Here is a 23,948-nt window from a genome sequence, read left to right as displayed (position 1 = left end):
CACACTCCCTGTGTGGAACATTAAGGTCATGTCTTCCATAGGGGTGTATGGATTCAACTGGAAATGCACCAATGTTTGTCTTAAATTATAAATCGGTGCACAGTGACAATGTACATAGACAAAGCTGCACTGCTGAATAGGAAACACATTTGTAAAAAAAAAAAAAATTCCAAAGAAAATAACATGCAACCAAATTCTCCAAACAAACCCTGGACAATTCTTAAGGAAGAAAGTCACCAAATCTAACAGTGTCATAGAAGTACAAAGCAGCGTGCTACCAAAGCAGCAAAAAAAGTTGGTATGCTCAGATCTCTCCCATTCACAAAAACCTTTGGTATGCTTTGTCAAGAAACTCATACCATTATTTCTTTCTTTCGTATGTGCATTTTCTGCAATGTTTTCATATGCATTTTTTGCACATTTGTTTGTTGATGTTGGTATCTTAAAGAAGCCCCATATATTGCGATTGATTAGCACTAAACGGCAAGACTGACAAATCCCAGGTGCAACATAAAAAATCTCATCGCTTCCCCTTTTTTTTTACTTTATTTATCACTTTTTAGGGCCTTTCTTATATATTGGTTCTACTCACAATAAGAGTGAAAAGAACACATTTTAATAACCATTATGTATGGTATAACCTTACAACTGTATAGCCAGAAACCCTTAGATATTTATCAACAACGTGCATACACCAATTCCGATGATATTGATTTAAAAGGAAAATAATGTGATGATGTATATTAATACGTAGCGGTAAACATAAATAGGAAGCAATTTAAGACTTCTACGCTACTCAAATTTCACTCACCGGAGGGTTTTCACCGGGTCAACCGGCGTCTTCAGCAGATGTGAAAGTGCTCCGGTGAGTGAAATTTGAGAAGCGTAGAAGTCTTAAATTGCTTCCTAAAATAATCTGATTTAGCAATTTGACAAAATAGTTGTTCGAAGAAATAATTATTTCGAAATGTTATGCCTGACATTTCCAGCTTACATATTGAGAATGTTACCATTAACTCATATGTAGAAAAAAAACATGTAGCTTAAAATGTATGCATCGGTTGTATAGCTACACTGTCAACAATGTCCCAGGGTTTCCGACTACTGAACTTCAGCTAGTGGTTAGTGATGAAATATGAACCAGGAATATGCATTAGGCATGTCTGAATCTATGTACAGAATGTCTTTTGCATATTCATAATGCTTATTTCAAATGGGTTAGCAAAAAATTGCAGCAGCAGCAGCAAGATGCGAGAATGAAGCAATGCAAACAGAAAAAGCAATAAAATGCGAGACCCGTTTTGCAACGGTCTCTCGTTGGCGGGTTAGCCCTAAACTTACGTCGTCAATACCATCATCATCTTTACTTGGCTTACTGGATTCTTTCTGATTAGAAGAAAACGAACATAGGATAACGAACATACGATAACAGATATCATGCAAAGAGCTATTTACGCAATAGGAATTAGTCCAATGTTTTAGACATTTTAGAGCTATAAGTAATAAGCTTAGTTGATTTTGGCGTATATTTTAATTGCTTGTATTAAGATTGTTCACTTCAGGACATGCTTAGCAAGTAATGAGTAAAATCAGATACACTATGACTAATTGTCATGCTTGATGTACATTAAATGACTCGACAAAATTAGACGTTCACAAAACTGATCAAAATTATTGAAAAGAAAATCAATTTCATTCATACGACACTCACAATGCTTGAGATAAACCACAACTACAAACATGAAAGCTCCACACGATTTAGTGTCTTCAATGTATAACTTTTTTTTTACTTCTTTTCCTCATGAAATGCATATTTACTCATTTTGTTATTTTTGTTGGCATTTAATTGGGTAAATGTCTATGAAGTAAAGTGTGCTGAGGCTTGTGGATCAACGTCTAGGCGTTGTGCCTGTGCGTTGCGCACTATAAATCACTGCGCTTTTTTTATTTTTTTATCCATAGTTAGCAAATTCCCCATATGGTGGGAAGGGTATTATTTTCAGATAAATATTGCTCTGTGAATAGTCCACAAATTTTTGAATGCAACAAGATCTTTCAGTATTTGTTTTTTTCCCAGCCACTTTGACATGTATTCTAAACAGGATTTACTAATGACAAATGGCAAGAACAGCCATGAGTGATACTAGTGTTTCACACTGAGCGTATATCACTGCAGGTAACTGAATCTTATTTCTGCCATTTTTAGTCAACATCATTCACTTAACTAAACAACCAGGAACTCAACAACCAATTTGAAGTCCCATAAAAGAATCATCTGGTATAACATGAACTTGTAGCCAACATACTGAAAAATCACTGCAAATTTGTGAACTATTCATTAGAGAATTATTATTACCAATTTGCATTATTAGAGCCAGATTGCATTTTTCATCATTTTAGATTGCATTTGAATTGAGTGAGAACTACAATCGAGTATAATCTGCATCTATTAGGCAATTCCAGTTGGATTCCATCCCCTCCTTATGGAAGACACAACCTTAATCTCCCGCACAGTGTGTGTAGATTTCAAATGGAGTCACCCATTCAGGTAACCCTATTTGAAATTCACACTATATGTGTGGAGGATCAACATCATGTCTTCTGTAGGGGGTGTAAGGATTTCAACAAGAATAGCCCATTGCTGTTTTTTTTTGTGTCTAGTATGGCATAATCTGACAATAGCATATAATTATAATGCAATATGTTTTGAGAATACTATATGCACTAATGAGCAACTTGTTTCTATTTTCTAAATATGATTAATGTTTTCAACATACACACGCTTCTATTAAAAACATGTTGCAGTGCTTCATGAAAATTTGCTCACTAAAATAAAACACTACAAATGATCTCAAAATGTTGCCAACAGAACAGCTTTTTTGTCCACTGCTACAAAATCAACTTATCAACATTAACCAAATATTAAACCCATTAATTTGTATAAACATTAATTATGAAATTAAGAAAATACAATGAAGTTTAATATTTTCAACATTGTGGTAGCTTTGCAATTGGTGAAAATACACTGTTATATGGCACATCTTGGAAACAAACATGCTACTATACTGGATTTTATCCCAAAGTACGATGACCTAGGAATTCAGAGGAGGTTAATTGAAGGCAGCGGTGTTATTTTTTTTGAATAAATATATTTTCATAATAGAATCCCATGATCATTCCAGTTGTATAGATGAAGTGCTTTACAAAAAACCAAATCAATATCCAAACACCCATTTAAAAAAAAAAAAAAAAAAATAAGTTTTGGATTTATATAGCGCATTTTTCATGAGGAGTTAAAGCGCTGTAATTTCGCTGCCATGGTAAATCAACACAATTGATTGCATCAACTAGGTCGCTTGCAGCGAAGCTGACGCAAACCTATCCGCACTTAGATTGTAACATCCACCAATTATCTGTGCAGCTCCCAAAATTCCATTTGGTGAAGGAACCAAGCACAACCAGGGCTTGAACACGGGACTCTGTGGGGCAAGGCGAGGGAACAACCGCTGTGCCAAAAACATGTCAAAATATTTGAAATTCAGAGACACAAATCAACTTCAATTTTATTTACAAGTTTGACTTTGGATGCAAACACACAACATGTATGTACAAATAACTTCTTTCTGTAAAACAAATATAGGATTATTTGCAGTGAAAAGCTTACCTCTTTTGAGGCATAGTGGCTGTTCTCCAGCATGCCTTTGCCGAGTTCAAACAGCTCTGTGAAGCTGTCATCTCTGGTATCAATCTCGGCTTTGATGTTTTGATGTTGGTTCATCAACAGCTCTACTCCAGAAACATCCCTGTGACAAAGATAAATAAATAAATAAATAAATAACACAAACCAAAACAAATACTGAAGTGATTTGTAGTGCACTACAGTCCACATAGAAGTACAAACCAAATCTGTGGCATCGGGGGTAGATGCTTTACATCACACGCAATGCGTGTTTAAAAAACGCAACGCGTAAAGAGCATAGTGCGCTCGGCAAGTACAAATCGCGCATCAGTTGGCGCGCCAAAGAAGCATTTACACACGCAATCACGCATTGCACCGAAATATTTATTCTCATACCTCCAGTTTCCGATGTCTATTTACTTTGTACTTCTTTGTGGACAGACTGTATATGCCATACCCACAGGCCTCTGCACACTTTACTGACAGCCATTAACTATACTGGCCCCAATCATTCCATAAACATTTAACATGTCAGGCAGCTAAGAAGCGCACACCCTGAACATACCACAATGAACCTTTGCAGCCAGCATCAGCTCCCCAGTTTCATACAGGTTACAACAGGACAATATTAGCAGTGAAGTTATTTGTCCAGGGAAATTGAAAGTTAACTTAATTGTTCATGAGTAAATAAGCTAATAACATTGTCAGGGTTCAAACTTGTACCCTCATGCACCAAGAGTAGCGCCTTAGCGTATTTTGTTAATGTTTGTCATGATTTGCTTTGAAGTTCTTGTAAACACAACATATTCATTTATTCAAAAGAAGGGTTTTTTATCCAAAAATTCAAACAACTATGCAATAATGAGAAGAAGAACGGAACATCATGGCTACTACTATCATTTTTGAAATTTTGGTTTACTGACCTCAAAAATGGTCTGACTGGCCATCAAGGTATGAGGAAAATAATAAAGATGTGATCTCTGCTTCCTTTATTCTCAGCATAATTACAATGGGCGATTCCAGAAATCCATACAACCCCCCCTATGGAAGACAATACCTTAATCGTCCACACAGGGAGTGTGAATTTCAAATGGGGTTACCTGAATGGGTGACTCCCTTTGAAATCTACACATCTTGTGTGGGAGATTAAGTCATGTCTTCCAACTAGAATATCCTGTTCCATGGGGCCAATAGACAAGCTTACCTAGGCCTATCCTGCGTTGTAACTTGCAAGATCATATCGTCCATCCACATCTGGATCAAGCGCACCATGTTGAGGAATTTGAAGAGATCGCCAGTGTCGGTCAGCTTTTCTGCCCTCTCATCGATACCAAAGTTGAGTTTGTTCCAGGCATCGATGACTTCTTGTTCCCTAGCATCAATCTCCTTGGCTTTCTCACCAGCGTAGGCAGCACGTAACAGGGCAGCTTCTTCTTTCACTTGATCAACCTATTATGTGTAAGAGAACAAGCCAATTGATACTATGCTACAGTGTACTTACATAATATGTAAAAGACTATGCATTGTACGTCCCAACTCATTGCAAGAGGAAACCCGGACAGCAACAAACCTTCTTCTGGAAATACATCCAGTGTCTTTTGGGGGATATGGACAGCATGCTGAGTCAAGGTCAACTATCGGCAATTGCTCAAGACCGATGTGGCTGGAGGAAACTTGTAGTCGCCTGCTCCACAGCCAAAGAATGATGATGATGACATGATATTAAACGTAACATTTTATGCAAATTTCATGATTCTCTTGTAAAGGAAAATTATTACAATTTACGTCATCCCTTGCTGGTTTAGTGGTAAAAAGGGTCACTTTAAAATACAGGTCCCTGGTTCAAGTCTTGACCTGCATATATCCAAGCTTGAAAGGAATATTATGGAACCTGCTAATTTTCTGCATTGTTTGACTTACCGCTGCCTTGAATGTGTGGATGTCACTCTGGTATGCCTCGTGTTTACGCTTGAGGACTGTAACGGTCTGCGCATCCTTGCCGAGTTCCTGTGACATCTCGTCATGTTTCTCTTCCAGCATTTCCAGCACCTCTTTGGCATTGGAGTAGAATTTATGGAGCTCATAGGAAGCTGCCAACATCTGTGACAAAAACAAAATGTATGAAATACAATGTTAAGTTTAGTCACAAGTGTCACAGGTTAAAGGTCTATTTTTTCTGTGCGTGGCTTTGTTCGTTTTGTGTGGGTTTTTTCTCTTGATAAAACTTGAATTTCCAAGTCAAAATATGCATTATATCAACTGCTAGAATATGTGTTCAACCACAATTAAGCTGCTACTCCAGTTTGAGAAAGCATCTTATCAGAATGTGAACAGTTTCAAATTCAAATTTGTATTAATTTGGTAAAACCAAACAATAAAAATACACAGACATTATCATTGCTCAATTTATGTGAGGACAACTTCCTTCTTAAAGTTTTTAAAGACTCCGAAAGCATGGTAATAACAAATCCCAAGATGAAAGTATCTGAATATCAATTACCCACCTCAGTGTGCATTTTCTGACACACTTAAAATTTGCAGATATAAAAGTCTGCAATACTAATTGCCAAGAAGTAGTTTCCCATAACAGATCTTTTCTAATTGTTACCAGTTGAAATATTATTATTTACAGCCACTAAATGTAGTTAAAACCATTTCAATTTCAGACATCACAGTTTAGCATTGGATGGATTTAACCAGATAGAATGTGTTCCTAAATGATAAGTTTCTTACCTGTGTTCTTGTTTCAATGAGTTCCAGCAAATCTGCCCATGACTCATTGAGTTGGTCTTTCCACTCAGCGATGGTAGCAGCATCTGTGTGTCCATCATCTATCAGTTTGTCTGCCATCTGGTTGACACGTGCCACACGATCTGAGCCAATGTTATGAGTCTCGCGGGCAAACTCTTGGAATCGATCTTGCAGCATCTAAGAAGATAAAGGGAGAGACGTTAGACATGAAGAGTTGCAGAAGTTAAAACAATCCAAAGTTGCCATAAATGATTAATATCTGACATTAGGGTAGTTCTTCTCTGTTCATTTTATCAGGTAACCAAATAAAATAATAAAAGGTGAACAAATAGCTATAAGGCTGGGTTCTTTTCCATTAGGAAATAAAAAAAATCCTACACACATCTAAGGAAGTTCTTGAAAATCACACAATCTTTTTCTTTCTTCTAGATCATACTAGTTTTCAGCACAGTACTTCAGCGGTCTGCCAATTTGGCACAGTTTATGGCGTTTACGGAAATGGAGTTCTGATTGGCTAATTGAATCACATCATCTTCAGATCGGCACCTCATTTGCTAGGCAAACTTTTACGAGATAATCAGACAGAGTAGACGGACACCGCTGAAGTAATTTGCTGAATAGTATAGAAATTATTGGAAAAAGATCAATATCCAAGAAAGTGAAGTGAACAAAACAAGTGTACTACTTACAGTAACATGTTCAAAGTCTTGTCCAAGTTCATGAGATCCTGCAACAACCTCCCTCTCAGCGATCCATTGTTCCAGATCTTCTACTTCACGGTTGAGTTGGAAGAGTTTGACCATCTCGTTCAGACGATCTCGTCTCTCCTCAGCCAGATCCTTGAGACCGGCATAGAGTTTGTCAATTTGGGACTGTCGGATTGCAATCTGGTCGCTGCAAGGTGTTAGAGATATAAGAATTATTATTATTACGATATAACTTGAATTCAACTGTAAAAGCAGTTTTTTTGGACTACATTTATTTTTTGTGCATTTTGAATTCTAATCAGCAATTGCTGAATATATTCCTTTATAACCAAACATCAAAAAACCTCAATTCACAAAGCATCGGATATGCATCTGCATCATCATGTAAACAGTCATATGGGCACGGAAGACTTGGTCAACCAATGTAGACCACCATGGCAAGGTATGCCTGTGCGCGTGTCTGGCACCTGAGAGGTCCTTGGTTCAAACCGCACCCGAGCAAAGTTTTCTCTTCTTTCTTTCTTCCTTCCTTCCACACACCAAAATAGGCCTGGGGCATTGGGGTTAAAATTATCAACAAACTTAAGGCAAAATCCCAAAACAAATCAGAAACAGTTTTAAATCCTTCAGAGAAAGATAGCAGCATGACTTACCTCTGTGGATGATCTTCATCAATGAGTTGTTTAGCTTCCAAGGACAGCTCGTTGATGTTTTCTGCATAATCCTCAACCATCTTCTCCAGATGCCTGTGTTTGTTCAGCATACTGTGAGCCATAGGTTCATCCTTGGCACGCTCCTCACCCATCATGTACAACTCTTGCTCGCTCATCCACGCCTCTGCTTCTGCTGCATTAAAGTAGTACTGTTGGAAAAGAAATCAGGAATCAAAAAATGTAACCAACATTTATCTCAGTGAATCATTGAGTCTTGAGATTGTTCATCAAATGATCAATCTCCCGTGGCTCATCTGGTAAAGGCGGGGCAGATGACCCATGATAAAAGACCTTGTTACAGTCGGTTCCGATCAGGGTAATAAGCCCGATTGTTGGCTACACTTGACTGTCCTGTAAAATTGCCCCGACAAGCTATCTCACGGCAACCCCTTCGCTCACCAGGACACTTGTGCCTGGCGAAGTTTCGTCAGTGTTATCTCCTAGATTTTAGCTGTTAATGCCTAGATATGATCGACATAAAAAAAAAAGTCGCTCTAAGAACATTTCAAGTCCCACTAACCTCAAGACTTAATTGACACCTTAACAGTGCTACAAATTTCAAATGAAAAACGTCAGAATACTGCACTTATGACTTGCACTCACAGGACATACCTTATGACTATAGCATTTGCAAGTGGTACTCTAGTCAGCACAGGAGACTTGACTTATAATTGCATTAATTTGATTGCTTAAAAATATCTAAAGAATCCCGCTTTCAGTAAAACAGTGCTCTCACCAAGGAGGAAGTTATTCTAATGAACATTCAAATCCAAAAGTTTTGTTTGCCTCAAATCCAATAAATAATACAAACCATGCCCAAACCTCCCTCATCTTGATTTCAGCCCATGCCCAAGAATCCCGCTTTCAGTATAACAGTGCTCTCACCAAGGAGGAAGTTACTCTAATGAACATTCCAATCCAAAATTTTTGTTTGCCTGAAAGCCAATAAATAATACAAACCATGCCCAATCCTCCCTCATCTTGATTTCAGCCTATGCCCCATCTCACCACATCTCATGGCATATTCTAGCGGTTGAGCATCTGGGAAGGTTGCCGCCTTTGCAACAAATTTAAGGTGCACATTTAGCACTGAGGTTGGCAAACACGAAACACAGCCTGATTACACACCAGCGCTTGTCCCCTATGTATGGTGTCACTGTCAGCACGATCAAGAGAATCATCTCATATTGGCTGGGTGAGTTATACAACCCCCACCAGACGACAACAAAGACGGAAACCTGCAGAAAAAACCCTACCTGTTGTGCTTTCTCCGAGTCCACCAAATTGTCTTTGCGTGTATCCTGAGCGTCCTGCAACTGACTCCACATATCATCCAGCTCTCCAATGCCCTGCTCCATAGCGGCAGACTGGGGATGACCCTCATCAATCATGGCCTTTGCGCGCTGGATCACATCTTCCTTGCGTGGACCATGACCCTCAATTTCACCCTTGAGGGCGTTGTTCTTCTTCATCAGACTCTGGACATCCTGTAAGCTGTTACCCATGTCTTCTGATGTGGCAACAGGCATTTTCTGCCCTACCCATGTCTGTGGAGAAAACAATAATGCACAATGAATTATTTCACTTCAAATTTGCCTTTTTGCGGATACCAAATTGTAAATATTTTGGTATTCTCCTCCCAAAAAAAATTGTTTAGAATTTGTTAAGACTTCGTTATCTACACACAAATGAGTCAATTTCTTGGATACTTTAGAAATATTTGCTTGTTTCTCTTACAACAAGGCTTCATTTCATAGCGCACAATTCAGTGTTTGACTTATAAGAAACCAAAAACGACTAGATTAGATGATGACTTAATCAGTGCGGCAATGCTCTCTCTATCCTTATTTACCTTGTTACAATAGTCTCAAAATCCCAGGTTTTGAGTTTACAATCCAAAACTCATCCTTTTTTTTATGTCTGAACTATGTATCTATGTAAACAGCTGCTATCAGTATGATTATAGCACTGATGGGTTGGTGCCAAGATAGTTGTTAACCTCCCGCTTGAAGCTTCATCCTATATTATACATGCATACCACAAATTGTATTGTAGAGCAGGTTTGAAATGCACAGAACTTTTTAGTTAACCAAGCATGATCCTGAAACCTAGAATAGGGAGTTGTGCTGATATCAGGTCTGGAATGATCCCTTACTCTCTTTTCAAATGAGTAAGTGACCTCTTAAATTCTTCAGCTTATCTTAACTTTTGAATCGTGTGGCGCTGCATGCCTACTTCAATCAATACGAGTTGAATACATACAATTAGGTTTTCAACCACCTGATACGATATTTCTTACCTTTTCTTCCTCTATGTCCCTCAACAGTTCCAGGCCACGTCTGTTAGCCTCCAGTGCAGCACGCCTCTTGGTCAATGGGTCTGACATGGTTTGGAATCTCTGCTCCACCTGTGCCTTCTTGGCAGTGACTCTTTCCATCTGTTCTAATGGTACAGTAGTCATTGAGCACTCCAACTCTGTCACTTCTGCCTTCCTCACCGTTACAAGATTCTCCAACATCTGACAATTTAATATACACCCATGTGTGAATTGTTAAATTCAAGCTTAGCGGAACTCTTTCCATCTACTCAAGGGAACACCAGGCAAATTTCATAAATGGTTTGAATGTATCAGTATTCTTTGATTTGACTTCTTCATATTATTATATCAAATCATTTTCCCATATAAGATTATAAGATTTTATTCAGGTGACCAACAGAAATTTGCCAAATAGCACGCACATTTCAACAATAATTTGGAAAGTGTCACACACCTCATTTCTGTATTTTCAAAAAGCAGTGGTACAACACAAGTACCAAACATTGTTTATCAAACTACACTATGATCAGCTTGCAATAGGCAGGACTTGTACATCCTGGATTAATATAAAATGGTGTACACAGAGCTGCACGACTGGCGCAAGCTTCTGTGAATTATGCGGGTGTTAAGTTGGGATTTTACTGACGCATGCAGTAACAAAGAACAAATAATTCTCACTTACATATTACGAGCTGATCATAGTATAATTGGTATTTGTAAACCTTAAGGTGCTACTGTTTCAAGGAAAAAAATAATTATAATAACACACTCATCATGGTATATTGGTATATCCACATTTTCTCATATCATACCTGTTGTTTTTGCAGCAATGTGTTGACCGAGACCAAATCTCCGCCCATTTCCTCATGGCCCAACTCATCCTCCAGCGTCGTGATCCAGTTGTCCAACTCATCGCATCCTTGAGAGAAGCGCAGCTGGTTGTTGAGTTCCTGCAGCTTCTCTCCTTTCTCCTTGCTGTCTTTCTCCAAATTGTCCCATTGCACCTCTAGGTTTTCGATGTTCCTGTTGACACGCTTTCGCATGTCTCTGGACATTCTTTCATAAGGTCGCCGCCATGCTGTGAGATTGAATGCAATATTTTTGCAAGTTTAATATTTGTTTGTTCATGTACTCTTGTGGTATATAAGAATCGCAAGTATCTTCCATGGCTACCCCAGACTTTCCATAAGGGAACACATTTGACTAGTGTAATTTAAGATTCTTACCCACTTGAGAACGTTCCTGCAACCTTATTGGTTCTGATCTGTGCGGGTGTCGACGCAATACTCATACGCGCTATTTGAACCAATCGGAGGTGCATAGCAACAACGGGACTGATCGAATTTAAGCCCTAGGTAATTCCATGTAAAATGTTGGATTAAATTTCATTAAAATTTGGTATATACTTATGATATTTTTATTTTATTTGTGTTTATGAATGAGAATAAAGGTATTGTTTATTGCACTTTTTCAACATAATAAAAAATAAAAACTTATCAAATGGGAAGTATGAATCTTTAATCAATTGATACAGAAGTGCCAGTCAACCACCTACATCTCTTAAGCTTTTGAGTCTATCCCTGTTGGCAACCAACTCTGCCTCGAATGCTACATGCTTCTGCAGTTTTGATGGCAGACTTCGTGAGCTCTCTTCTTGGATCATGAGTTCCTTTTTCGTCAACCCAGTCGCAGAGTTCCTCCGCCTCCTGGACAAAGGCTTGCAGCTTGCGGTTGTCTTTGAGTTTTTCAAGGGTAGCCTCAGCTGCCTCACGATTTGCCTTACGTCTGCGGAGGAAACATCGAGACAAAATGTGGTATTTAGAATAATATTGCATAAAGGGGCATAACAACTACAAACAAATCACCCTCTTGTCAATGTTTCTTGAAGAAATAATCAGCACTTAAACACATCATAAATTAGTCATTTGGTACTAAAGGTCTAAAAAACTAAATTGTTTAATGTTTGCCTTAACACACTAAAGAATATTAGGGTCGGTGCTGTGTTTTTACCCGGTAACGATTTTATCCTTTAGTGAACATGAATTCTATATCTTCCGACTTGTTTCGAGAAGGATTTTAGTTTGGAAATCTTACAGAAAATAAATTCATTTCTCTATATAACAGTGTAGCCACGCCGCATGGTACATACTTGTGTTTCTAAGGCTATTGCATATGTCGCGTTATATGCATACGCACTTGTTTTTCGAAGGGTATCGCCTGTGTTGCATCATATGCATAAGCGTGCGTGTGAGAACCCAGGTAATATAGAAATTATTATAATGAAAGACAAAGATAAAAACAATTTATCGCGTCTGATGTCACTGTCAATTACGATCCTTGATTGGTTAACACAGGTTAATAGGCGGGTAAAAGGAAGACTGATCTATCTGGTGCTGATCGGAGAAAAGGAATAGCAGCAAATGGCGAAAAATTCCGTACTTTTACAAGGCAAAAAGCACCATTTCTAGGCATTGTGGACATGGTGCTTTCGGTTAAGAAAGTTTCCTACTAAAAAGACCTAACTTTTGAGATGGTTTGCATGTCGAAAGGTGCAAAATTAACAATAAGGCGCCCGTTTATAAATTCGCGTTCAGCAAGTCATCATCACGACACTTGTAAACAAACCGTGCTCGAATTTGATTGACAGATGACGCGATAAATTCTTTTTATCTGTGTCTTTAATTATACCTGTCTGTGTTATGTCATTAATATTAATGAGAATGCAGGAAAATAGTAGTGTTTGACCAATGAGATTACAGAATTCATGTCGCCTAAAGGACAAATCTATTACACTCTAACCTTTCATCTAGGTTTTCTGCCTTCTTGTTGACTTTGTCAGCTGCGTAGTGGTTCTCGTCGCACAGCCTGTTGGCAAACGCCATCACGCTGTTCACCTTCTCATCATTGACACCCATCTGGTCCAGGAACTGCTCGTATTTTTTGATAGCATCCTCACATGCTTCAAGTGATGCCTACAGAAGAGAAATATTTGGTGAGTATTAAAACAAAATCATTATATCTATTGCATTACAAATATAAAACCAAATCACTATTCAAGTGTGTTTTAGACAAATGCTTTATACAACTTTATCAGGTGTTTTTTATTTTGCTGACATCAAAAATCAAAAAGCTACTCTTTCCCTTCTATGTAATTGTTGAAACTTGCTGAAGCTATCTATTACAGCCATTATGTGACACGATCTGGTCCATGGGGGCCAAAGGCGGTAAATTTGAAACCGAGATAAAAAAAAAAATATGGAGTAATAAACATAAGAAAATAGACATCAAAAACATCATAACTTTAGAACCGAGTATGCTAGACCTTTGGTGTTTTCAGTATAAAATGATAGACTATTTTATGTATAATGTAATAATTATAGTAACTTGATTTTCAAAATGCCTCCTTTGGTTCTCATGGACCAGATCGTGTCACATATGTGACCCAATCTGATCCACTCAGGCCAAAGTTGGAAATTTTGAAAATTGAGTTACCACCATTACTAACTTGCACACAATTACTTATGTTGAATTCCTAGGCCTCTTGAATGCTTGGTGGCAAAGTTATGAACCTTTTAAATGTCCATTTTCTTATGGTTTTTTTTCTCCTCACTTTTTGCCTATATCTCAGTGAAGTAGGTGAGGTCTTATTTTTCAACCATTTTGTTTAACCAAAAACACCCAAATTGTAAGATTTTGGGTGCATTTTTCCAAAACAAAATTTCAAAATGCATCAAAAAATTGAAAATTTCAGTGCTTTTTCCAACCAACCCTAAATATTGTTTCTCCTCCAAAAACAAGAACTTACAGGTTGTTCCACTTTAGCCAAGAATGTGTCTTGTTGGTTGAGTATCATATCTGCTTGTCTGGCATCACGCAGGAACATCTGGTGGTTGAGGGATTGTGAGAGCAGCATCTGACGGTTGTCCCACATCTGGTGGAGCTCAACCCAGCCTTCGTCAATGGCTTGCAATCTCTGTAGGAGGAAAAGGAATGCGAGATGATCAGATAAGAGTTATGGGACGTCATCTAAGAGTCATTAAAAAGTCAGTACAAGGCGCTGTTATTATCATATTTGAAAAATCTGATTTCTCTACACATCTTCCATACAGTCTACTAACCTGTCTAAGGAACATGTATTGTGTGTCTGTTTGCCCCTCTGTGATGCGGTCTCCCTCTTCCTTCAGCTTGGCGATTTCTCTTCATAACCATCAACCTCTTCCTTGATGGCAGCGTGTTTGTTCAGCAGCTGCTCAGCTTCCTTCAGAGTCTCTGGGATGTCTTCAGAAGCCACTGTGGTCATCGCCCTGAGAGCCATGCTTGGAATTGCCAAGATCGCGCAAGAATTCTTGCAGGTCACCGGCTTCCGCCAAAGCTGCTTCTCGTAGTTTCAACTGTGGGTTAAAAGAATGTGTACACAATGTAATTTAGTACTTCATAATGTTATCGTTCTCTACCGTAAATATCATGAAACAACATCAAACCTTCCATCAGTTATTCCTACAGTGTTTCAAGTTTTATCTAAGTTTCATGACCATAATTGTGCTTGCCACAACCCACCACACTAATAAGCATTCGATTCGATTTGAGGTATGTTTCTTCACCTTCCCTAGATATTTTCATTTCAGGACCCTCATCTATTTTTGTTTAATTTCTGTTACGTTCTGTTTGATAAAATTGCAAATACATCTATTCTTATCAAGCAGCAATGTTTCAAGGTGCATGAACTGTAACAATTGCCTAATTCCTCTAAATTTAACGCTTATTCATCAGTGTTCAATTACCAGTTCCTTGAGTTCCAGCCAGTGCTCCATAATTTCTTCATATCTCTTCTTGATGGCTTCATCATCTTCAGGATGTTCCGCTGCAAGGTTCTCATGCTCCTTGCCAAGATCTTCCAGCTATGGGAACAAAAAATATCACAAAACATGCTACTTTATCTGAATTTCTATAGTTTGGCCATTAACATTTAGATTTTTCAAATGTTTCTTTCAAGTTACCCAAGTCATCTGCTTTTATCTGGCTATTCCAGTTGAAATCCATATACCCCCTATCAAACACATGACCTTAATTTTCCACACAGGGAGTGTGAATTTCAACTCCATTTGAAATCTACACTCCCTGTGTGGGTGATTAAGGTTGTGTCTTCCATAGGGAGTATATGGATTTCAAACAGAACAGCCCATTTTGTTCCTAATTCAAGCACACATTTTGATATTTTGCAAAATGAAGCCAACTAACACTGATAACAGTCCCTCCATTTTTCCTCTCAATCTGTTCAAGTTGGCATGTCCAGCTACACTCAATTTTATAGTAAGAGTTGACAAGGTATTGCTACTGTTATGAAAAACCTAAAATCATGATTCTTGCCTTTAAATTAACAAAATACACAGACATCTCAGAATCAATGCGACTATATAACCTTTGAGTCGTCCCTGCAGGGCAATGATACTAACCATCAACCAATTTCTTGGTCTTCTATAAGTAAGTTTACACAGGGGCTTAGCCAGGATGACCCGGGGGTGGGAGCAAACTGCCCCCACAGAAATTTTTCAGGGAGAAAATGGGAAAGCCAAAGAGTAAAGTGTCCTTTAAATGACTAAAAATGGGACAAAAAATTGACAAATGGGGACCAAAATTTGGCTTTGCCCCTCACACTAAAATCCTGGCTACGCTTCTGAGATTACACCCAAACTTGAATGAATTCTGAATTTACCTTGGCCTCAATAGCAATGAGATCACTCTCCATGCCCTTGAGTCGTCTCTGCAGTGCAATGATACCAGCCAAGTCGTCTCCCAGTTCCTTGGTCTTCTCAACCACACGGATTTTGTCCACGATCCATTGTGTGGTCTCGTTGCAGTCCAGGTGATAGACTTGCACTTGTCTGACGGCCAACACTGCCTCACGCTTCTCTTCCAGTCTGACCTTCAACTCGGCCCATCTGATAATTACAAACATATATCGATATAGTGAATGAAACTGGATGATCAGCTGTACATCCATTTTGTACCATGTGCAACTAAAGCATCCACACTGATGTAGCAGTGATATCAGTGCGTATTTCATTGGGTGCAGCTAAAAATCGTTGGTGTTCCCTCAAAGCGCTAACATACACACACGCGCGCTTGAAGACGCTGCATAGAGGCGCGCGTGAAACAGATGCCTCAACACTTTGACGTCACTACCACATCAAGGTGAAAAATGCTTTAGTTCAAGCCAAATTAGCACATTAACGAAGGAAATAATGAAGAAAGGCGGCAGCCTATATGCTTCACCGTAATTTATGCTACATGCTTCACCCTATAAACTTGACCACAGCTGCAATCTGCAAGAGTTCGACCCCATACACTGCCTGGCATATGCAGGTAGTACATGGAAGGCATATTGTGGCTCCGAAGTCATATAAAGCTGTTGGTCCCATGTACAGAAGAGATTATCCTATGTATGTTTTTTTGGCTGAAGTGGACTGATTTTAATTGAAAATATTTGAAAATTGCAACATTTTTCTAAGCTTTCTGATTTTAAGGGTCCTTTAGCCTCTCTCAGAAAAAAACCCAACCATCCGACCCCACTTGGAAAATCCATCCGCCTGTGGAACAAGGACTTTTTCTGTTGCCTTATCAATCATTGAAAAACACCCCTTACCGTTGGTTGAGATGATTCTGTTTCTCTGTAATTTCTGGTGAGTTGGGATGTTCTACATTCAACAACTGCTTAGCAAGCTGATTAACGGTGTCCACCTTGGGGCGTTGGATTCCATCTCTTTCTCAAAGCGAGCAAACCTGGCCAGGATGACTTCATTGGATTCCAAGTCTTCTAATGGCTGCATGGAGATCAGTGTTGTCTCCTATGAACAGGTCAAAGGTTAACATAGGTCAAGAGATTATAGAAGACACATCACTTTCTATAATTTTAGCAGTTTTTGCACTTGAAACAAATTAATGTTATTCATCCCAATATTTAAGCTCCAAATATTAATGATTTTTACACATATTTCTGATGTTTGCAAGCCACAATATATTTGTTTGCCTGCAGAAATGAATTCCCAGGATTAGAATATCTTTGTAGTCTGAATAAAATTGGTACATGGTGTTTGCTAGCTTAAGGGTAGACGAGGTATTGTTGGTCGAAGCAACCTAAAAGTCGATTTTCATTATCTAGATCAATATATTATTGAAAATTAACACCTTGATGTTTTGCAAAAGTTCATTCTACAAATTGTATACTTCGCAAACTTGCTTAATTTATTGTTGTTAATTAGTTATGTACATTTTACAAAAGTGTTGTTGTTTCACCCTCTTTACAACGTAACTCAAGAACCGCAGCACCTATAAAAGTATATCTGTGATATTTTAATTCTTCTACACGCCGCTATGAATTGAGCAATGCAGTTTTTGCCAAAGCTCACTACCAATCGTAAGATGCTGTGAACTACCAAATCACAACAGTTTAAAATAATTAATAACCTTAAGGCGAGGACGGATGTGTGACCTTACGGTATTTGCACTCAAATATTGAGACAAGTAAAGCAGACACTCAAGCAGAAAGGTATGGGTTATATAAAGGAAATTCCAAGGCTTGATATAAGGGTGTCATTTCTGTCTACACATTCAAATTTTCGTTTTGATATTATTGGCTTTAACTCAAGAACTGCAAGACCTATGAAAATATAAATGCGATTATTGGCTTCCTTGACTAATTTCCCATAAGATCAATGTATAAAATATTAAAAAGCACCCTGCCGTTTATAAGTTAAATGGCTAAAACTGGCTTCTGACATCCGACCCGCCTTAACAACATCTTTCACATGATTTGTCTCTATTACTCTACCTACCCTCTCATCTATCCAGGCTTCAACCATGTCTGCCTCCTGAAGAGTTGGTACAGGGATAGGGCCCATGAGGCGTTGTTTATGTAGCTTGGCAAGCTCTTGAAGCTCCTTGTATCGCCTGTCGATGGTACCAAGACGGCTTGCACTTCTGGAGCATCACGATCCTGAACGAAGGGAAAACAAGCAAAATAGTAGTCAGTTTTCAATACTTACAACTTTCCCAGCAAAATGACCTGGAATTTATTTTAAATGATTTTCCCTGGGGGGAAGCTGATACTTCTTCTGGTATATTACATCTACAAATTCATAATCCCATGAAAAAAAGGAATACAAACAGCATGTTCAAATGAAGTAAAGAAATACAATCTTGCACACAATTAAGTAGCCTAGTTGTGCAGTAGGTTTCACATGACAAACCAGTCTGATACCAACTTGAGGACAAAAAAGAAGGTTCCAGAGGACTGGTGGACATAAGTAATTAAAACAGGATGAACACCTTTTGAGAATACCAGAAGAAACAAAATTGTTAGGCTATCTTACCTGGTCACCCAAATCTGCAGCTTGTTTATGAAGTGCATCAATTGTGTCGGCATAGTTCTGTAACTCATCAGCTATGGCCTGCAAAACAACATTAAAACAAATTAGTCTTGCTATTGTCCCATATCATATTCAAATAAAAAAACAAATACATGTAAAATGTGCGAAAATCTGATCCAATCAAACCAAATCAAGTATGACTTCAGGATTTCAAATCTGCAAACCGATTTCGTCAAATAGTTGCCCCCTCAAATAAACGCCCCACCACTTTTTTTCAACCAAGATGTTTCAAAATTGCCGATATTTCCATGCTATCTTGTGTAGTAAGCTTACCAAGTTGCCCACATGGTCAATAATAGCGCCACTTTTGGCAAAAATCTGGATTGAAACCCGAAATGAACCAGAAGTCAGTGTTTCTAGTTCATAGTTCGTCATTTTAGCGTGAGTTTTAAGTTTATCTAATGATTTTAACGGGAATTATCATTATAAAATTGACCTTAAATAAACGCCCCCCTTGGGAAAATGTAACGCTCGGGGTGTTTATTTGACTAAACACGGTAGGTACTAAGCATGTTTGTAACAGTAATAACTTATTTTTTAAAATTTCCAACTTTGGTCGGATGGGATCAGATTGTGTTGTGTTACATAAATTCAAATCAGATGTCCAAATAAGTGTCTATGTGATATGTTGAGAATATTTCATAGGGTTAAACAGTAACATTTAACGATAACTTTCACTTCTGTACAAGAAAACAATGTTAACTTTCAAATAAATTTGAGATAACAGTTAGCTCTACATTCAGAAAATCGTAACTCCTTAATATTAAGGCTCTTTTGCATCAGTAAATTTATCTTGGTTTCCAAAATATTACAACAAATATAACTAATGCAAAAATGTTAATTATGTTAAAACACTTTCAAATTCCTTTGACAATAGCAACTTAAGCTTGGCAATCATCCAAATGAGTTTGCTAATCATAAGAACAGTTGCTCATTGGGTTCCCAGAAAAAAATACCTGCTTATATGTTCCAAAACTTGGCCCACTTACTAAAATACCTGTTTCTATGTTCCTAAACTTGGCCCACTTACACCAGTTTTACATCAACAAATGTCAAAGGAATTTGACAAAAACAGGATGTTTTAAAGTGCAGAAATTCGAAAGTAACACAACTGTACATAGTAATAGAATCAACAGTATAGTCTTCCATAACAAGTGTTTACTTGACAAAAATGTTAAAGTGTTAGAAGTAAATTTGATTTTAGGAACGGAAATGAGTTGTGAACCAGGACCCTGTGGGAAAACAAACAACGACATTACACACTGACAGGGCTATTCTTGTCAAAATTCATACACCCCCTATGGAAGGCATGACCTTAATCTCACACACAGGGGGTGTAGATTTCAACTGGAATCATCCATTACGGTAACCCCATTCACACTCCCTGGGTGGAAGATTAAAGTCATGTCTTCCATAGGGTGTATGGATTTCAACTGGAATAGCCCATTGGTGCTATTTGAACAATGAAAGAATCAAATCAAAAGATGTTTAATGACAATATGTGTGTATATATACATGTTAGGAACACAGATAATATTATGTATGAATTATGTATCAACCACTGTAATTATAGAAAGTAAAACTAATCAAGACCCCAATAAAAACATGCAATAAAATAAATAGTCTGAAAAATTGAAAAAGTTTGAAAATATATTGTTCTATTCTATTGTTCTATAAATTTTCAAAATGAGAACAAGATCAGATCATTTGAAATCAACTGAAAATCTGGAAATTTCATCCCAAAGTATAAACATAAGCTCCAACAGAGCCTCCCACATCAATGATGCATTGTATTTGCGCCCATCAGCGGCAGATCCGGGGTTTGAAAAATGGTTATATTACTAGACAGTGGCGAGAAAATTTCTGACAACAGACTTGATTTGCATGCCTTCTGCCAATTTGCCACTGGATCCATTATCCTGTCCATTAGTTTCAATGTGTCATGTAAATGTGCAACATGATTTATTGGTAGTACTTTCTTGCCGTAATTAATTTTTTTATCCAGAATGACATTTAAGCCGACATTATACGCATGTGGTAGCAATAAGGAATTAATTATTAACCAATGAGCCACACCGTACCTAAAAGTACAATAATTGCTTGTGTATAGGTGACTGGAATCAAAATTTAGCTTGCTTTAGAAATAGTTTATAACTCAAGTAAATAAATATGACAGGCCACACCATTGATGATGTCTTGAATAATAACTGAGTACCATAATAACAATAAATGTAGACTGGGTGGTTATTTCAATAACAATAAACAAAATATGACTGAATATATTGTGTGCATTTAGAAACGTCCATTTTGGCCGCCATATTGGAATTTGGCTAGTGAAATTCAACACCAAGGTATGGCTAGGTTATGCAAGTGAATACAATGCAGGGATAGGATTCAGACTGTTCTGCATCATCATGGATTGAGGAGAGGTTATTAATATTAACCACAGAATTAGAGAAGGAGAAACCGGGACTCCCTATACCGCCACGTACAATCGCGCCGTCAGCTATGGGGAGAAAATTGGGGGTATTCGGGTCCTTGCCGACGGTGCGCTGGAGACGAACGAAAACAATTCTGCGCCTCATCTGAAGCGCCTTGGTACTCGCAAGTGCAGGTCGCATCAAGTGCGCCACTCAAATGCGCCCATCATCCATGTCGCGCTTGCATGACAACAAATGCCTCGAGCGCATTCGGAGGGAAACCGAATACCCCCAATTTTTCTCCATGTCTGTATCAAGATGGCGGTCTAGTCCTGGTTCTCTGGTTTTAATTCTGTGATATTAACAGAACAAGCAATGAGTGATTTCATTGTCAGATGGACTGAGAATGTGAACCGATAGAGAACAAAACCAAAATAAGGAACAGTTCATATATCCACCAATTAAAGTAGAACCAATACAACTTCAAAACAACCCAAATATATGCTAAGTAGTCTTGATCGGATAACGACATTTTATCAGTATTTTTGTTGGACCTGAGAGAACATCAGATACACCAAATTGCATTCTGATTATGAGGAATGTCCTGATGATATCAAAAAAGACCTAAAATTTGTAGGTATTTGGGGGGGGGGAATCTTCAATACAAAAGGTCACCATTTTCAAATGATGGTTGGCTTTTCCTCCCATCTACATAAGTACATATCATTAGATTATGAAGTTAACTTTGAGGACTGTTATAAAGAAATAAACTTAAATAATTTGCCATAAAATTTGTATTATTTTGAAAATTTCAAGTTTTCAGAATGCAATTTGATGTGCCTGATGTGCTCTAAGGTCCCACAAATAATATAAATGCCAACGTTGTTATCCAATCCCTCAACACACTGAAGTAAGGACATTAAAATATATCAAGAAAAAGAAAAATGAAATCGGATTTATGATATTAAAAGTTAATATAAAGTTAATGTATGGTCAAATGGTTAGGATAACACACATGTTAGATCAAGGGTAAGATGTTAACAAACTTGGATAACAGTTTATTCAGGATTAGTGTACAGATTAAGATTAGGGCAAGGATCAAAGGATTAGGTCTAGGATTACACCAAGGATTAGCATTAATAAACACCAAACAAGGTAACCCAGTATGCTTTGATGAAATAACCTTCCACATTCTGATCAGAAATGTTAGGATAAACACCAATGAGGAACCGCAAATGTTAGTTTTAATACCGTGGCCCTAATCATGACACGAAAATGCATCTCATGTCTACTGTTCCTTGCGACACAGACTTTTTTTTCTTGTAAACATACGATACATTATTTCTGTCACAAACTAGGGCCAACCTCCACCATGCACTCACTGGGTCTGGGTGTAGGATAAATTGCACTTCGATTTGGTCCTAAGTTAAGTAGGAGGGAAAAAGAAAACGTTTGGTAAAGAAAGCATTACATGCTGGAACTATTAGCTACTCAGTGGGATGCTTTGGGGATCGGATTGCATCTTATGGCTTATGTCAAACTATGTTTCTGCCTCTGATCAGCTTATATCAAAGCTTTGTTTGGCTCATAATAGGTAGGCACAAGTCATATTATCGGGGATTGATATAAAATGGCGTACACTCAGTTAAGCACAGCTGCGCAAAGTCCATTTTAGACTGACGCTCTATTTTGTGAATTTACGCAAGTCGGAACTTAATTGATGCACAGAGAAACAAAAATCAAATAATTTTCTGCTGTTACGAAAATAAGCTGTATTAAGTATAAGCTAAGGTATAAACTGATCACAAGGCAGCATTATGGCTGACACAGCATACAAGTAAGTTTGAATTCTGTTCAAAACTGTAAATGTTAAGCTTCCATCATTTTAAGTATGTTAGCCAAGCTTAGGGTATTGACATGGGTAGCTAAGTACTACTATTGGGTATTGGATTGACGGATTCAGGTGTCACCTTGAAAAGGGGAAGAAATTGCGCTATTCTTCTCCCTTTTGGGATTTATGCTATGCAGACTAAACCATTTCTGCAAAATTATGTTCAAACTTTTTTTTTATAAATTTGTGTAACTATTACCATCAAATTTGTGTTACCAATCAGCTCATGTCTGATGTAAGTTACATATCTAAATGCAAGAACTAAATTCCAAATTGTGTATTCAACAGCATATTCACTTTAATTCTCATACAAGTCATTGCAAGGCAGATTGTTGCTCTTTTCCTTTAGGTCAATATCTGCAGTGAAAACTTATTAATAATGAATATGCATGAGCCTTCAGGTCAATTGGTGTGTAAAATTGGCATGCTGTTAGACTCTCTATCTGACTGACGGTTAGCTATCCACCACACATCATATCCAACACACCCTGGGCCATTGCCATTCACTTCTTCCGGATGCTGGTTAGCATGCACACAATAATGTTATTTGCATAAGTGCAGCATTCCCATATTTACATATACAGTTTACAACCGATTTAAACACCACTCATGTTCATCTCATCAATAATTGCATGTACTTGCTCACTTCCAACATGTTATTCATTCTAACTTGACTTACTGACTAGAATAAAAGAAAACTTACTTGATGTTTCTTGAGGAGTGATTCCACACTAGCTTGGTCGTGTCCGACATCTTCGCTGGAAACCAGACGTAGAGTGTCCAACATCCAGGTATCAACATCATCAGCATCAGCAAAGAACTGTCATGACAGATCATAAAATAATAGCATATTAAGCAATGGTTTGGGATGATACTGACAACAAGTCCAGAAACCCACAAGTCCTGAGTTCTAGACCCAGAATCTGTTAACTCAGAAACAGAGTTCCCATTATACAAAGGGGTGGATGAACAGCCAGGTGTTACCCTGATCAGAACTGTCGTCTGCCCCATTATTCAAATGCAGTAATGGAGGGAGCAGATAAT

The 23,948-nt window shown here is 37.9% G+C and overlaps 1 protein-coding gene across 1 annotated transcript in view; it reads right to left on the bottom strand.

Annotated features, from left to right (window-relative positions):
• Positions 1 to 23,948, bottom strand: part of LOC140146931 (spectrin beta chain, non-erythrocytic 1-like) — a 103,830-nt gene that overhangs the window by 10,053 nt on the left and 69,829 nt on the right. The window contains 27 exon segments of the mRNA XM_072168783.1: positions 3,665 to 3,803; positions 4,884 to 5,128; positions 5,600 to 5,779; positions 6,413 to 6,607; positions 7,120 to 7,324; positions 7,791 to 7,999; positions 9,107 to 9,397; positions 10,150 to 10,368; positions 10,980 to 11,210; positions 11,213 to 11,245; positions 11,723 to 11,857; positions 11,859 to 11,952; positions 12,967 to 13,139; positions 13,973 to 14,140; positions 14,286 to 14,359; positions 14,362 to 14,472; positions 14,475 to 14,495; positions 14,498 to 14,558; positions 14,949 to 15,065; positions 15,881 to 16,106; positions 16,811 to 16,913; positions 16,916 to 17,012; positions 18,000 to 18,136; positions 18,139 to 18,160; positions 18,537 to 18,614; positions 22,396 to 22,434; positions 23,608 to 23,724. Of these exon segments, the coding sequence (XP_072024884.1) occupies positions 3,665 to 3,803; positions 4,884 to 5,128; positions 5,600 to 5,779; positions 6,413 to 6,607; positions 7,120 to 7,324; positions 7,791 to 7,999; positions 9,107 to 9,397; positions 10,150 to 10,368; positions 10,980 to 11,210; positions 11,213 to 11,245; positions 11,723 to 11,857; positions 11,859 to 11,952; positions 12,967 to 13,139; positions 13,973 to 14,140; positions 14,286 to 14,359; positions 14,362 to 14,472; positions 14,475 to 14,495; positions 14,498 to 14,558; positions 14,949 to 15,065; positions 15,881 to 16,106; positions 16,811 to 16,913; positions 16,916 to 17,012; positions 18,000 to 18,136; positions 18,139 to 18,160; positions 18,537 to 18,614; positions 22,396 to 22,434; positions 23,608 to 23,724 (3,720 nt within the window).

Source organism: Amphiura filiformis, chromosome 1, assembly GCF_039555335.1.
Source record: "Amphiura filiformis chromosome 1, Afil_fr2py, whole genome shotgun sequence".
NCBI lineage: Eukaryota > Metazoa > Echinodermata > Ophiuroidea > Amphilepidida > Amphiuridae > Amphiura > Amphiura filiformis.
This window is presented reverse-complemented; position numbering and strand designations above follow the sequence as displayed.